The sequence below is a fragment of the Strigops habroptila genome, chromosome 3 (genome assembly GCF_004027225.2).
Source record: "Strigops habroptila isolate Jane chromosome 3, bStrHab1.2.pri, whole genome shotgun sequence".
Classification (NCBI taxonomy): Eukaryota; Metazoa; Chordata; class Aves; order Psittaciformes; family Psittacidae; genus Strigops; species Strigops habroptila.
Window position 1 is genome coordinate 86755396 of NC_044279.2, and position 13311 is coordinate 86768706.

The 13311-nt window shown below is 42.4% G+C and overlaps 1 protein-coding gene across 44 annotated transcripts in view; it reads right to left on the reverse strand.

The window, feature by feature from the left end:
* LOC115605248 (general transcription factor IIE subunit 2) overlaps positions 1 to 13311 on the reverse strand; it is a 73490-nt gene that overhangs the window by 56630 nt on the left and 3549 nt on the right. For 31 of the 44 annotated variants that reach the window (XR_003990550.1, XR_003990552.1, XR_003990551.1 and 28 more), the window contains exons 3-9: positions 11976 to 12091; positions 9686 to 9831; positions 6838 to 6986; positions 4357 to 4506; positions 2461 to 2533; positions 1420 to 1522; positions 475 to 886 (exon numbers count right to left, since the gene is read on the reverse strand). Coding sequence is in view for 39 of the 44 variants with exons in the window: in XM_030479414.1 (XP_030335274.1) it covers positions 475 to 886; positions 1420 to 1522; positions 2461 to 2533; positions 4357 to 4506; positions 6838 to 6986; positions 9686 to 9831; positions 11976 to 12091 (1149 nt within the window). In the remaining 5 variants the exon portion in view is untranslated. Of the gene's footprint in view, positions 1 to 474; positions 887 to 1419; positions 1523 to 2460; positions 2534 to 4356; positions 4507 to 6837; positions 6987 to 8790; positions 8930 to 9685; positions 9832 to 10312; positions 10468 to 11975; positions 12092 to 13311 lie in introns of those variants that run through there. The other 13 variants (XM_030479430.1, XM_030479425.1, XM_032919795.1 and 10 more) reach the window with 12 other exon arrangements.

The following is a 13311-nucleotide window of genomic DNA, read 5'->3' on the forward strand; positions in this document are numbered from 1 at the left end:
CTGGAGAAAGAGACAAAACCAGTAGTATCACCAGGTGTGAAACACTTGGAATGTAAGAAAATCAGAATGTGATTTAAGAGGCATCAGTCTACATTCAGCAATCACAAGAAGGACTGCTGTTTACAGACCCCTTAGAAAAAGATCTGCTTTTTATTCATGACCAAGTCAGAGATGCTCAAGTGCAGAATTTCTCTCCATCCTGCTAGAAATTATTTGATAGCATATTAGCAACTGAAAGAGGAAAACTAATTAGATTATCTGGAGCTTCTGTATTCAGAATCCTTCCAAACCCCATGACTGAAGAGCAGCTCAGTGCTCGACTACCCCCCCCAAATATTTTCCAGACTGAGCCCTTCTCCCAACCCACTATAATAGTCTCTCAGGAACAGAACTTTTAAAAATCTTGGGGGAATTAAGGATGAGATCACTTCCCCTGCATGGGTGTCCATGATTCATGGTGGCTTTTCCCATTACCTCAGCTGCAGCTTCCTTGGCGAATTCTTCTGCAGCCTGATATTCCAAGACCTGAAGTTCCTGCTCAGTAATGTCTAGTGACATGAAGTCCTCTCTGTCCGCTTTGTCCTTAGAGCTGGCTGCTGCAGCCCTATCTTCTACAGTGTTGCCTCTCTCTGCTGCTTCTTCTTTAAGATCTTCCTCCCAGAAGCCAGCAAGGGTAGCATCAGAGCAGATGTTGAAGTCACCTTCAAGTTGTTTAGCTAATTGAGGCATTTCAACTTCCTGTGCTTCAATATTTGATGACTCTGCTTCAAGATTTGTTGGACTTGTGCCACAGCTCTTCTCCAGTACAGAAGGACAACCTGAACCAAACAGCACGCTTCTTAAGGCAGTTACATTCTCCGATATGTCAGCTATTATTTCTGCAGCCCTAGAAGGTAAAACAGGAAAGCTAAACCAAAACGATAAAAGCAGTTACTACACACATCTCACCCACAAGCAGAACTCAGTGTTCTACTCTGTTTCTCCAAACAGTTTGTCCAAAACTTCACTCATATCACTGGCATTCCACATCTGTGACAAATTTCTTTACACTGAAGACCACCTATAAAGACTCTCTGAAAACACTGTTTGTGGTGTGGCCCCCACACTTACATCAAGTCTCCAGACTTCTAGCAGTCAGTCATGTGAGAGGCCTGACATTTATGAAAGGTCTTGCTGTGCATTTCAGCAAGAAGCAACAGATTCAAGCAAGTTGAGTGCCAAACCCACTGCAATTAGCCCAGTGAAAACCTATATTCCTACATATAAAGACAATGTTTTCCCATCAAGTGTAGCCTGCTTTTACTTGGAAAACAGAGACTGCCGCTAACACCCATGCGTTTTGCTGCGTGAAACCTTAGGGATCAAAAGCAAAACGCTTTTGTTACAGGTAAAGTAGAGACAGGTTGGCAAAAATCTAACCTCTGCACATTTACAAGTTGCCCAGAAGAGTCAGGGATGCGAGAAGCCAGATCTGTTATTTCTGCAGCTAGTGAAGTCAAGTGCTCCTTCACACCCATGTCATCTGTAAGAAGTGCCATCAGAGTTATTCAACAACAGTTGAGGTCTAACAGCTATATGCAAACAAGTTCCATTCAAGTAACTCCAGTTCTACAAGACCTAGAGCTGATAAGACAGCCTTTTCCAGTGCTTAAATGACAAGTACACAGAATGAGGCCAACCTTCCATATACTTCAGCATCGCATTTCTTCCAGTGGCTGGTTACACACGCTCAGGGAAAAAAGATGTATAACAGGACCATTACTAAGTGATCCTTCCTCAGTATCTGCTCCAGCTTCCAGAAAAGAACAGAGGTATGCTGACTAAACCAAACTCAAAAAATTGCACCTAAGATAGTACCGCCACTTCTCGCTGATAGGAAAGTAAAATTCAGCCAGTACAAAATGGAAATACACTTCTCGCCTCTTTTTCCAACCATAAGCTACATGCAGTCCTTAACTTTGCTTATGATGCATGAACTGAACAAGAACTGAGACTTTCAAACCACTTTTCTAATCAAGTTAAATAATGCTAAGCTGCTCTAAAAATGTGGGTCCTATTAATACACCTCAAGAGAAGCATTTCTTCAATAACATGTTTTCTTTCTTGGGTCTTATCTCTTTTTGAATTAGATTTTTGTCCCTGCATCAGCAGAATTGGTATTAACTCACTGAAGTGTTTCCATAAACAAACTGGAATGACAGCAGGAATTCTTACCACCGCTGTATACAGTGGAATTAGCAACATAGCAAGACTGCATTCCAACATGATGACGGAACATACATAGTATGATAACCCAGGACATCTGAGAACCTTTACAGTCTGTTCTCTCTCTGAAAGCAATCACCAAGAAGCCAGACAATCCTAACAAAGATACTATGAAAAAAATCCGTTGGCAAATAGAATAATAGAATATCTCACTGTACGTTGAATAAACGACTTATGCTTGGATGTATAATTTACCTCTTCTTCCACAAAGTACTTTCTGGTCACTGTTATTCATATTGTTCAGTTTTTTGTAAATGATAAAACCAGCCTGCAAAATAAAGGGAAAAAATATCACTCAGTACTCTGCAGAGAAACACCATCTTAGACAAAGCAAAAACAATAATCAAGAATTAATAGAGCAAACTGTGGCTTGAATACACTGTGAAAATCCAATCCTGATTTGTTGATATATGCAGTACAACCACTGATGGTCTGCCCTACTGCACTGTTCATCACAACCAGGTAATGCTTTACAGAATGTCTCACAAAAGGCCTGACTTGGGACCCACACTGTAGCAGAAACTCTGATCTAGACTCCAGCACGGTTATTTTACCAAGTTAGCTGCAAACAGAGAGCTCCAAGTACTCAGCTCCTGGTTTCACCATCTGCTCCACTTCATCCAGATTTAATGTAGTGCTCCAAGAGAATAGCTATGAACCTACTAAGATAGATTCTGTGTGCTTAATATTTCCCTTGATATGAATAGTAAGTTCTAACAGGAAAATGCAGCCTAAAGCCAGTAATGTGCTAATTAGGCTACACATGTTAACGAGAGCATCTTAAAGAGGGAAGAAACAAGTCACTGCCTTGTGTTTTCCCCTGAGGCTCCAAGAGGCAGGCCAGGTGAACAGAGCATTGCAAGAAAGAGGCACTGCCTGGAAAAGTGCTGGTTACAGCAGCTGCATCAGGCAATAGAGTTCCTTTACTTACTGGGTTGGGTCTTAACAAGTGCTAAACCCTCCACAGCTTGGAAGTCAAAACTAGAAAATATGCAACGTTTCCCGAGTCAGAACAAAAAACAGAGACCACTGTCCCACTTTCCTTCCACAATCTAACCTCAACACAGAAATAAAAGCCTGCAGGAAAAGGATGCTCTTTCTGAAACTGAAGCAGCAGACACTTCTACAGAGCTACATAAATCCATATCCAACTACATTACTCTTTCTGGTAATCCATACTGTGGTTCTGCTGCATTAGCCACTAGAGAAGATTGTATTTCTTCCAAGTTGTTCATTAATTTTATCTCACCTATTTAGAAGGATTTTGATTCATATGCTACTCAAGAAAGATGAGCAAAACCCCCAGCAGAAAACACAGCGAAAATTGCTAAGCAGCTACAGTTAATACCTGCAGACAAGGGAACCAAAAAATAATTACCCACTCTTCACTTCCATAAGTGATTATTGTACTTAAAATACACACCAGACATGTTACATCTATGTGGGATAATCACACTGTGATCATTTAGGCTTTCTCCATACAGCTACATACAAAATTCACCCAATGGTTCCATGAAAACTCACTTCCCTGAAGTCATAACTTGAAGCGAGTCCAAATGGACAGACACTCCTCAGGCTGATTGTTGGTGCCTGGGTAACTTGGCACATTCAAAGCACAGCAGAACTTCCAGGAGCTCTGCTTCCTGAAAAAACTTCAATACAAAGGCAAAGCTTGGAACACCATGAAACATTTAGAGGTAAGGACCTCATGGGGGGTCCAAGGCTGCTGTGGAATGGGGTTTCTTTCTTCCATCTACATTCAATTTCCTATGTGAAGTGTTCATACAATATCCTCTTTAAGTGATGCGGGTAATAAAACAGGTTAGTCTAGGTACGAGCAGCACCATCTTCAACAGAGAAGATATTACAACACTCAGGATGAACACTGAGGTTTAAAAACTTGAGACAAGAAATTGGACAGCAACATATTTGGTGGCATTTCCACCTTTAAGCATCCCATATCCACAGCAGACCTCATGGTCTTCCTACGTTCACTCTGTTCTGCAGCAGAAAGCTATTAAAAACTGCAGCTAACAGCACATTAGAGAAGACTCCACATGGGTAAGAACAGTGATCTCTCCTTGTACGTACATAGGCATCTGTGGCTGCATACAATTTTTGCTCCTCGTTGAGTGGAAACTCCTTCCAGTTACTACAGCGGACAGACTTATCCTTCAAAAGCTGCTTGCCAAAAAGGTGTTTTACCAGACCATTTAGACTCCAGATCTCCTTACACCTCAGCTGGGGAAAGGAAACAAACAAACAAAAGGACTTGTTTAAAGGAGGAAGCAACTGATCTGACAGAATGTATTCCTCAAAGCAGTAAAGTGTACTTAATCCCTCATTAGAAGCAAAGAGCTCTGGGTTAGTCAGCACAAACTAGTTCCTGAAAGCAGTAACTGTTTCTCCAGCCTTGAATCTTTTCTCATCACATTAAAAGGTAGTTTAGCCATTTGAAAGCTGTACTTCCCTGCCCTGAAACTGTATTGCTAGAGGACACAGCTACATTATCAAGCTACAATCAAGGAAAGATTGCATTAGGGCCAGGTGAGTCCACACAATGTGAGGTGGTACTGTCACTCTACCAAAAATAGCTGTACAATGTAGCCTCCAGTTGATAAAGCCATAGACTTAAACAGTAACCCCTCTCTCCTCCAGGATTTTTCTATTATTTGCCTTGCGAATCAGAGAAATTCCATATCCAACACTAGGAAATTATTTAATATAAACACTGGAATATTCAAGTCTTCCTGTAAGTGTTTTGTCATCTTCTGCCAGTCTGAAACCAAGCACAAGCCAGAGCGTGCCATTTAGACCATGCTAACCACTACCCAGCATGCTGGGAAACAGCAGTGCATCAGAAGTCTCTAGAAGCCACCCCACCACACTACTGTTTTCAATTGCTTTTGTAGTCATACTTGTCATCCACAGTTGCTACATGCTATTGTCTTAATAGCCAGTTTGGGAAACTTCCCTTCAGACCCTAAGGATTCAGGACTCACAGGCACAGCTTTCCATTATTCCAGCTTGCAAGCAGTTGCAAAACATGCAGAACTGCAGCATTATCAGCTCATCCCTTTAAACCTAGTATAAAAAACTCCCAACCAACTGCTCGTTTTAGGTTCCCCCAGCCCTTCCCCCTGCATTGTGCCATTATACATAATCCTATTTTGTTCTCTCAGGCTTCTCTTTCAAGTTTATTTTTGGGTTGTTTTCTCTTTAGCAGAAGATCACATTGCTCATCTTCATAACAAATTCTCCTGGAGTTGGACACTGGGATTAAAAAGGGTGGGGGAAGTGAATTGAGGAAACACCTAGTCTGAAAAGAAACAACTCCTATTGCTTGAGCAACACAGTTTAATTTGTACAACTCCCAAGCCACTACGAATTGAAGCTCCAGGTTTCAATTTCAATTTCTACTCCAGTGCTCATAAGGAAAGCACCGCCCCAAATGCTGATGATATATCACATGGCTATGATTTAATTACACAGGGTACATAAAGCACAGAGCAGAGAAGGGTATAAGTAGTGTTATTTCTGGGCATAAATCTGTCCTTCACCAGGAAACTGCAACTGTTGCTACCATCGTACCAAACAAAATATGCACAGAAGGAAAGAAAAGTGCAGGGAAAGGCCAAGTACAGATGAGGAAAAGCCTTGCATATACAAAAAGAAAAGCTTTAAGGAACATGTTAGAAATAAGTATGGCAGTGTGATTTGGAAAGTAATGAACCTTTTGCTCACTTCCTTATTAAGATGGTGTTGTAACACCCTACATCAAATGCTACCTAACCAAAATCCAACTAATATGAAATTCAGGGTGCACCAAACGCAACACCACTTCTAAACAACAGGTCATCAGGCTCTGGAAACTGCACCCACGTGAGAGCAGAGGCAACACCAACTTCAGAGTTGTGATGAGCCTATGAAAGATATTTCATAGAATCACAGCAGGGTTTGGTTTGGAAAGGACCTTAAAGATCATCCAGTGCCAACCCCCTGCCACGGGCAGGGACACCTTCCACTAGGCCAGGTTGCTCAACGCCCCATCCAACATATTTCTAGGGCTCTAGCTTATGTGGTCTACAACTCTACATGAAGGACTTGAAGGAAGACGTTGGTGCTTGAAGGACTTGAAAGACCACCAAGCAAGCCATGGCACGAGGGCTGCCTCCCTTTGAACAGGCATGAGTCCTTAACTGCCTCCACAGCATTTCTTGCATCTTAAAGGTTCAGCGGGGACAAGCACACCATTGCCAGTAGAGCCCTGACTAGACACGTTCTGGTACTACGGAGTAAAGAAAATGCATCTGCAGCTGAATTACCTTGTAAACATGAGAGGTGAACAGACAGGAGACAAATGCTCACTAAGAACGAACTCACTGAAAGGCACTACTCAGTTCTGTGGAATTCCTTGAGAGTTCTTTACAAACTTATTTTAAGTAAGTTACAACACATCCCTGCTTTATTCTATAGAACATGTTTGCTATTAGCATTGAACTCCATTATGAAGCCAAGGAAGCCTTCCACAATAAAAAGATCCCCTCCCACAAGAAAAGAGTTAAGTTTTACTTTCTCATTAGCAACGTCAGCCAGCTCCACAAAGCTCTTCAGTTTGATTTCAAAGTCACTCATCAGCTTCCATTGATCTCCCTCAACTCCTACGCCAACCTTTTTAATTGTTTCATCTTCAAGCAGTCTTTTGAGTCCCTTGGGAAAACCTAAAAATAGATGAAGCCCAAACATGAGAAACTAAATACGGGAAGATGCCAAAAAGTCCAAAGGAAATAACAAAATCTCAGCACAAGAGCCATCTGCAAAAAACTGTGCTTTTAGGGAAAAACCCCAAAGTTGCTCTGTTTATATGGCTGTTTGCACTCTGGAATGACTGCAAACACCAAATGGTTGCAACTTATCATCTGCAGACAAGCAGAAATGAAACATTTGAAACATGCGAATTCATTCTGCATCTAAAAACAAATCAATAAGAAAATTAACAACCTTATTTTGTCTTAGCGATCACTAAATCACATTACCAAAAGGCAACCTCTAACTGAGAAAGACTTCAATTCACAGATTTGGATGCTCACGAAACCAAACACAACATAACTTTAGTTTTACACAGAATTCCTTCCAGTTTTTCACTATTTTTCATTCCTGGAAAACAGTTTAAACCATAAGCATGGGAAATGACCAAGAAAACAGATTCTGTGGAGAGACAGTCAGTGCTAACACTGGGCTGCTCCAACAACAGCATTTGTAAAACAGAACTGGCCATGCAGATCCTCTGCCAAGCCCAGACAAGTCTTTTCTTTCTTGTAAGAAAGAAAAATGTTCATGGATGTACACAGATGCTAAGTATTGTATTTTGATTTATCCCTAACTTATGGCACCACAATCCTGGATCAAAGGATGTTTTCAAGTTTACAGGACTGAATAAAAGCGCGTACCTTTCATATCTGGTTTTCTACAGGAGGCAACAACCACAGACCCTTCATACATGAACCAAAAGAACCTTTTTCTCCCCACCGTGTTTGATTCCATTTAAAATGAGTATCTTACATACATACCTTGAGGGACCCAGAGCTGAGTACCTTGAATGAGTCTCAAGTGCAATTCTAGTACCCTCAAACACATAGTACTTAATATCTGGCTTGGTTCCTATTTCAAATTTCACCTTTTCACTACTGTAATATGTATTCATATACTTCAACAATCACTTTGCATGGCTGATTTTCTTTTTTACATGACTATCTCCACACTTTCATGGCCACCACTGAGACACAATACAGACATCTTTGCAACTATAGCCACAACCAGCTGTGCTGTGGACTGTGAAGTTGCAGGTCCAATTCAAAAATTAGAAAATTACTCCTCTGTGGAGGAGACAGACACTTGAGCTGACTAAAAGCTTGCAACATATGCAGCTGACTTAGTGAATAAAGGATTTTCACGTAAGAATATAATCATGAATACCTTCGAGGATGGCAACTTCCCAGCAGAGGGCTTGTCCCCCATTTCTACCACCTAATTTCTAGAAAAGTGACTGTATGAATTAAAAAAGTCTAAGTTCCAGAACTATACAGAGACTAAACCCTGACAAACAGGCTGTAGTTTCTTAGAAGTCTTTAAGGAAAAAGAATAAGACATGGAAAATTATCAAGAATCTTTCTGATAAATATATGTAGGTTTTTTCCTTTATACACAGTTCAAAAACTCTCCACACTCTTCTTCCTGCAGAAAGAAGCATTTCTCTCCCATTCCCCCCAAAAATGGGAGGTCTTATCCAAGTGGCTAATCCTGCCAACATCTACGTTTCTGTAGATCGAATATATTCTGCATAATCAGCAGAAATTGGCTGTGGTTCCTGCAAGAAGGTTGACATCTCCATTCAGAATACATCTCCCAGTGGCAAGAGCAGAAATTTTGGGAAATTATTCAGGAGGAAACACCATCTTCTGCTATAACACACAGTAGCTCACATGCAGCCGTACACAGCATTGACACACAAACATCTTCACTTACAGAATCAAAAGCATTTCAGCTCTTGATGATTCTTGCTCTCTTAGCTTCCTTTCCTCAAATCTTTTTCTTTTGTGCCTTTTGTACCTTTCTGCCTCCCGGATTGAATAGCCTCCAGCAATTAAATTTTCCACCCCATTTGCTATAAATGACAAAGGATTGAACACCAACATTAAAACTATCACCATTATAGCTCAGCATGCACACCCCAGGGAAATCAGAGACATCTTGCAGGCATAGTTTCAATCTAACATTCAAACCAAAGGTTATAAAATTGCAGCCTCCTTCCCTCATTCCCATATTCCCTATTTGCAAGCTTTTATTCACATCCATAATGAATTCAGACTTCACTGAGCACAAACCCCTTCTCTTCCCACAGCTGCATCTCACCAGGTATCCGGTGTTCTTTCTGATAGCCAATGTCACAAAATGCACGTATTAGGAACCAAACAGCACAATGGCCATCGTCTTTGTGGGGTTTTATTATGAAAGCCAGATTAAGAAACACAGCCCGCTACATTTAAGTTCCATGTTTATTTTGACACTAAACAGAAAGCTCATTCTATAAGCAGGGAATTAAATTTTGAAAGATAAAGTCAAATCTTCTTTCCCAAAGAGAAAATTAATCTTCAAGTAACATCATTTTGCCTTGTTCAGACCCTAAGACACTGTATGCCAGCACACAGGGCAAGACTTGGGCTAAGATCCACTTGATATACGTTGGCAATACTCAAAGAATAAATCCATTTATTATAGGCAGGAAAGAGAAGGATGGATTTTTACTACCCAGCATAGCATGAAATATTGGCTATTGCTCAAAGGTTAAGTTCAAACTTAATCAGAGTAAACAGAAGGCAACTCATGCCCTAACAAATAAGAAAGAAAGAAAACACAGTACCTGACATGGAAGAGATGTGGAACAAATAACACTTCTCCTCAGATACACATATCTGGATTACTGCTATTTTGGCCATTTTTCCTTTAGTATATGATGGTGGCCATTCAATATCAAATCCAACAGCAGCCCCATCTGATAAACTTTGCCTAAAAAAGAAACGGATACTCTTCACATTTAACTGTTCTTCTATCAGTATTTAAATTATTAGGCTTAAATCATCTTACATAAAAAACAACTAAAAGCTGGCATATCCCCTTTCATACGTACAGGACACAGAAACCATTTTAAAATCAAGACCATAAGGTTTGTGAAATTCCTGCTGGTTCCAGAAGCTCCAAGAAACCTCAGACCTTAGCAGATCTTATCACATGCATGCACTAGCATAGTGGAGGGTTGACCAGGGCTGGACAACAGGTGCCCCACTAAGCCACTCTATTACTTCCCTTCTGAGCTGGGCAGGGGAGAGGAAATATAATGAAAGGCTCATGGGTTGAGATAAGGACAGGGAGGGATCACTCGCCAATAACCATCATGGGCAAAACAGACTTGACTTGGGGAAATTAGTTTACTTAATCACCAAGCAAATCAGAGTAGGATAATGAGAAATAAAACCAACTCTTAGCACACCTTTCTCCCACCCCTTCCTTCTGCCCGGCTCAACTTCACTCTCAAATTCTCTACTTCCTCCCCATCAGTGGCACAGGGGAAGGGGAATGGGGGTTGCAGTCAGTTCATCACACAGTGTCTCTGCATTCCTCCCTCCACAGGGGAGGACTCCTTACACTTCCCTTGCTCCCTTGCTCCAGGATGGGGTACTTCCCACAGGAGACAGTTCTTCATGAACTTCTCCAATGTGAGTCCTTCCCACAGGCTGCAGGTCTTCATGAACGCCCCAGCCGGGGTCCCTTGCGTGGATGCAGTCCTTCAGGAACAGGCTGCTCCAATGTGGGTCCCTTCCATGGATGCAGTCCTTCAGGAACAGGCTGCTCCAGCGTGGGTCCCTTCCATGGCTGCAGTCCTTCAGGAACAGGCTGCTCCAATGTGGGTCCCTTCCATGGCTGCAGTCCTTCAGGAACAGGCTGCTCCAATGTGGGTCCCTTCCATGGCTGCAGTCCTTCAGGAACAGGCTGCTCCAGCGTGGGTCCCTTCCATGGCTGCAGTCCTTCAGGAACGGGCTGCTCCAATGTGGGTCCCTTCCATGGCTGCAGTCCTTCAGGAACAGGCTGCTCCAGCGTGGGTCCCTTCCATGGCTGCAGTCCTTCAGGAACAGGCTGCTCCAGCGTGGGTCCCTTCCATGGCTGCAGTCCTTCAGGAACAGGCTGCTCCAATGTGGGTCCCTTCCATGGCTGCAGTCCTTCAGGAACATGCTGCTCCAATGTGGGTCCCTTCCATGGCTGCAGTCCTTCAGGAACAGGCTGCTCCAATGTGGGTCCCTTCCATGGCTGCAGTCCTTCAGGAACAGGCTGCTCCAGCGTGGGTCCCTTCCATGGCTGCAGTCCTTCAGGAACAGGCTGCTCCAATGTGGGTCCCTTCCATGGATGCAGTCCTTCAGGAACAGGCTGCTCCAGCGTGGGTCCCTTCCATGGCTGCAGTCCTTCAGGAACAGGCTGCTCCAATGTGGGTCCCTTCCATGGCTGCAGTCCTTCAGGAACAGGCTGCTCCAGCGTGGGTCCCTTCCATGGGGTACAGGTGGAGATCTGCTCCAGCGCCTGGAGCACCTCCTCTGCCCCTTCTTCACTGACCTTGGTGTCTGCAGAGCTGTTTCTCTCACATATTCTCACTCCTCGCTCTGGCTGCATTTGTGCCGTTTTCTTTCCCCCTTTCCTAAATTATTTATCACAGAGGTGATATCACCATCACTGACGGGCTCAGCCTTGGCCAGCAGCAGGTCCCTCTTGGAACCGGCTAGCATTTGCTCCATCAGACACAAGGAAAGCTTCTAGCAGCTTCTCACAGGAGCCACCCACTACCAAAACTTTACCATGCAAACCCAATACACAAGCCTCAGTAAACAGCCAGATACAAAAGGTGGAGTAATTTATGCTCCCTTGAAAGCTTTTCTTTATCTAACCCACCGCGCTAAAAGGCAGGGAATAATAACTTGCATCATTAATATACTATCTTTTCTTGACACATATAGTCCCCAGTTATGAATTAACACATACACCTGACTTCTTATAGCTCATACCTCCCCATGCTATCCATACTGTGGATAGGAAACTGCAGCATACTCGGAAAGAAAACAGCACTAAAAAACCACAAAGAAAAATTGAGTAAGAGCGATTATTACCTGATATCTTCTGAGAGGAGGGAACAGTCACTGACTTCATAGCTGTATACAACAGAGCCACGGAACTCTAGGAATGGCAGCCCATCTTCCAAAACACTCCTCTGAAAAGCAGACTTCTGTCAAACAACATTTGGAAGAGGCTCAGTTACTGGCCACACCAAAGCATCAGCGCTGCAAATGCTGCATGCTGTGTCCCAACAAGGCTGGCACCAGTGGTTCCCAAAACCTTGGGGCAGAACTGTGCTCCACACACAGGGGCAGAAGCACTGCCAATTAACAAAAGGGTGACATCCTCCTTTATAAAAACATTTGGGTCCATGCCTCCATTTCTTTGCTTAGCTCCAAGCACTGAGAATGAAATCCTGCAGGCTGAGTTTTTACCTCAATTACTTTTGTTGCATTCTTCCCACCAGAGAGATTCGGTAGCTTTCCAAGAACAATGTTAGCGAAAAGAAGCATTTTAGACAGTGTCAAAAGAAACCTTAACGCTATTTCAAATGCTGTAGCGCTTGCCCACCCCTTATTTGAGGGAAAAATATTAAAAATGGGCAATAACTTAAGTAATTTTTCAAGTCATTCAAATCTGGTCAGGCTAAAATCCTCTGACACATCTCCATTTCAGTACATCTATATAAAATAGCTCAGTTCCCCCATTTCCTTGGTCCCATATTTCAGCAAGCAGGCTTCACTTAACCCTGTCAGATATTGTGTGTGAGGAACTTCACAAAGCTCTTCACGGATTTAAAATTATCTGAAGGATTTAAAAGGACCAGTGTCCTCCATCAACTGATGATTACTGGCTTACAAACGAAAGCTTTAAGCACACAAGTAAGGTGAAATGTAACACTCCAGTTAGCATTTTTCCCCTCTTTCAGAAGGGCATTTACTAAAAGTTAGACTGGTAAAACTCATTTGAACTGCAGAACTTCTTTCTGATAGTTTACCTGCCTGAAAAAACTTCAGGTTGGTTCAAAATACACAGTAAATTACAATGCCAGTAATACCAAATATGTGTAAGTATGCCATATTAACACTTAAAAACCAACACCTTGTCAATCTAAAGGGGCCACAATAGATAAAAGAGGTTTTAATACAGTTTCTGAAAGAAGATGCTTGGAAGTGGGAGATTCTGGAACAAAGACAGTGCTGATTTTATGCTTGCACAATAACACATTCCCTCCAGTTAATAAGCAGTCAAAGTTTAATCAAAACCCTTCCACAAATTGCTGGTTGAGGCAGGGTGCCATGGTTCACTGCTGTACCACAGCACACGGAAGTCATCTTGGTTAACTGACATGGCAATATCCACACTACTAGTTTTTAACTGCTGCTCTAT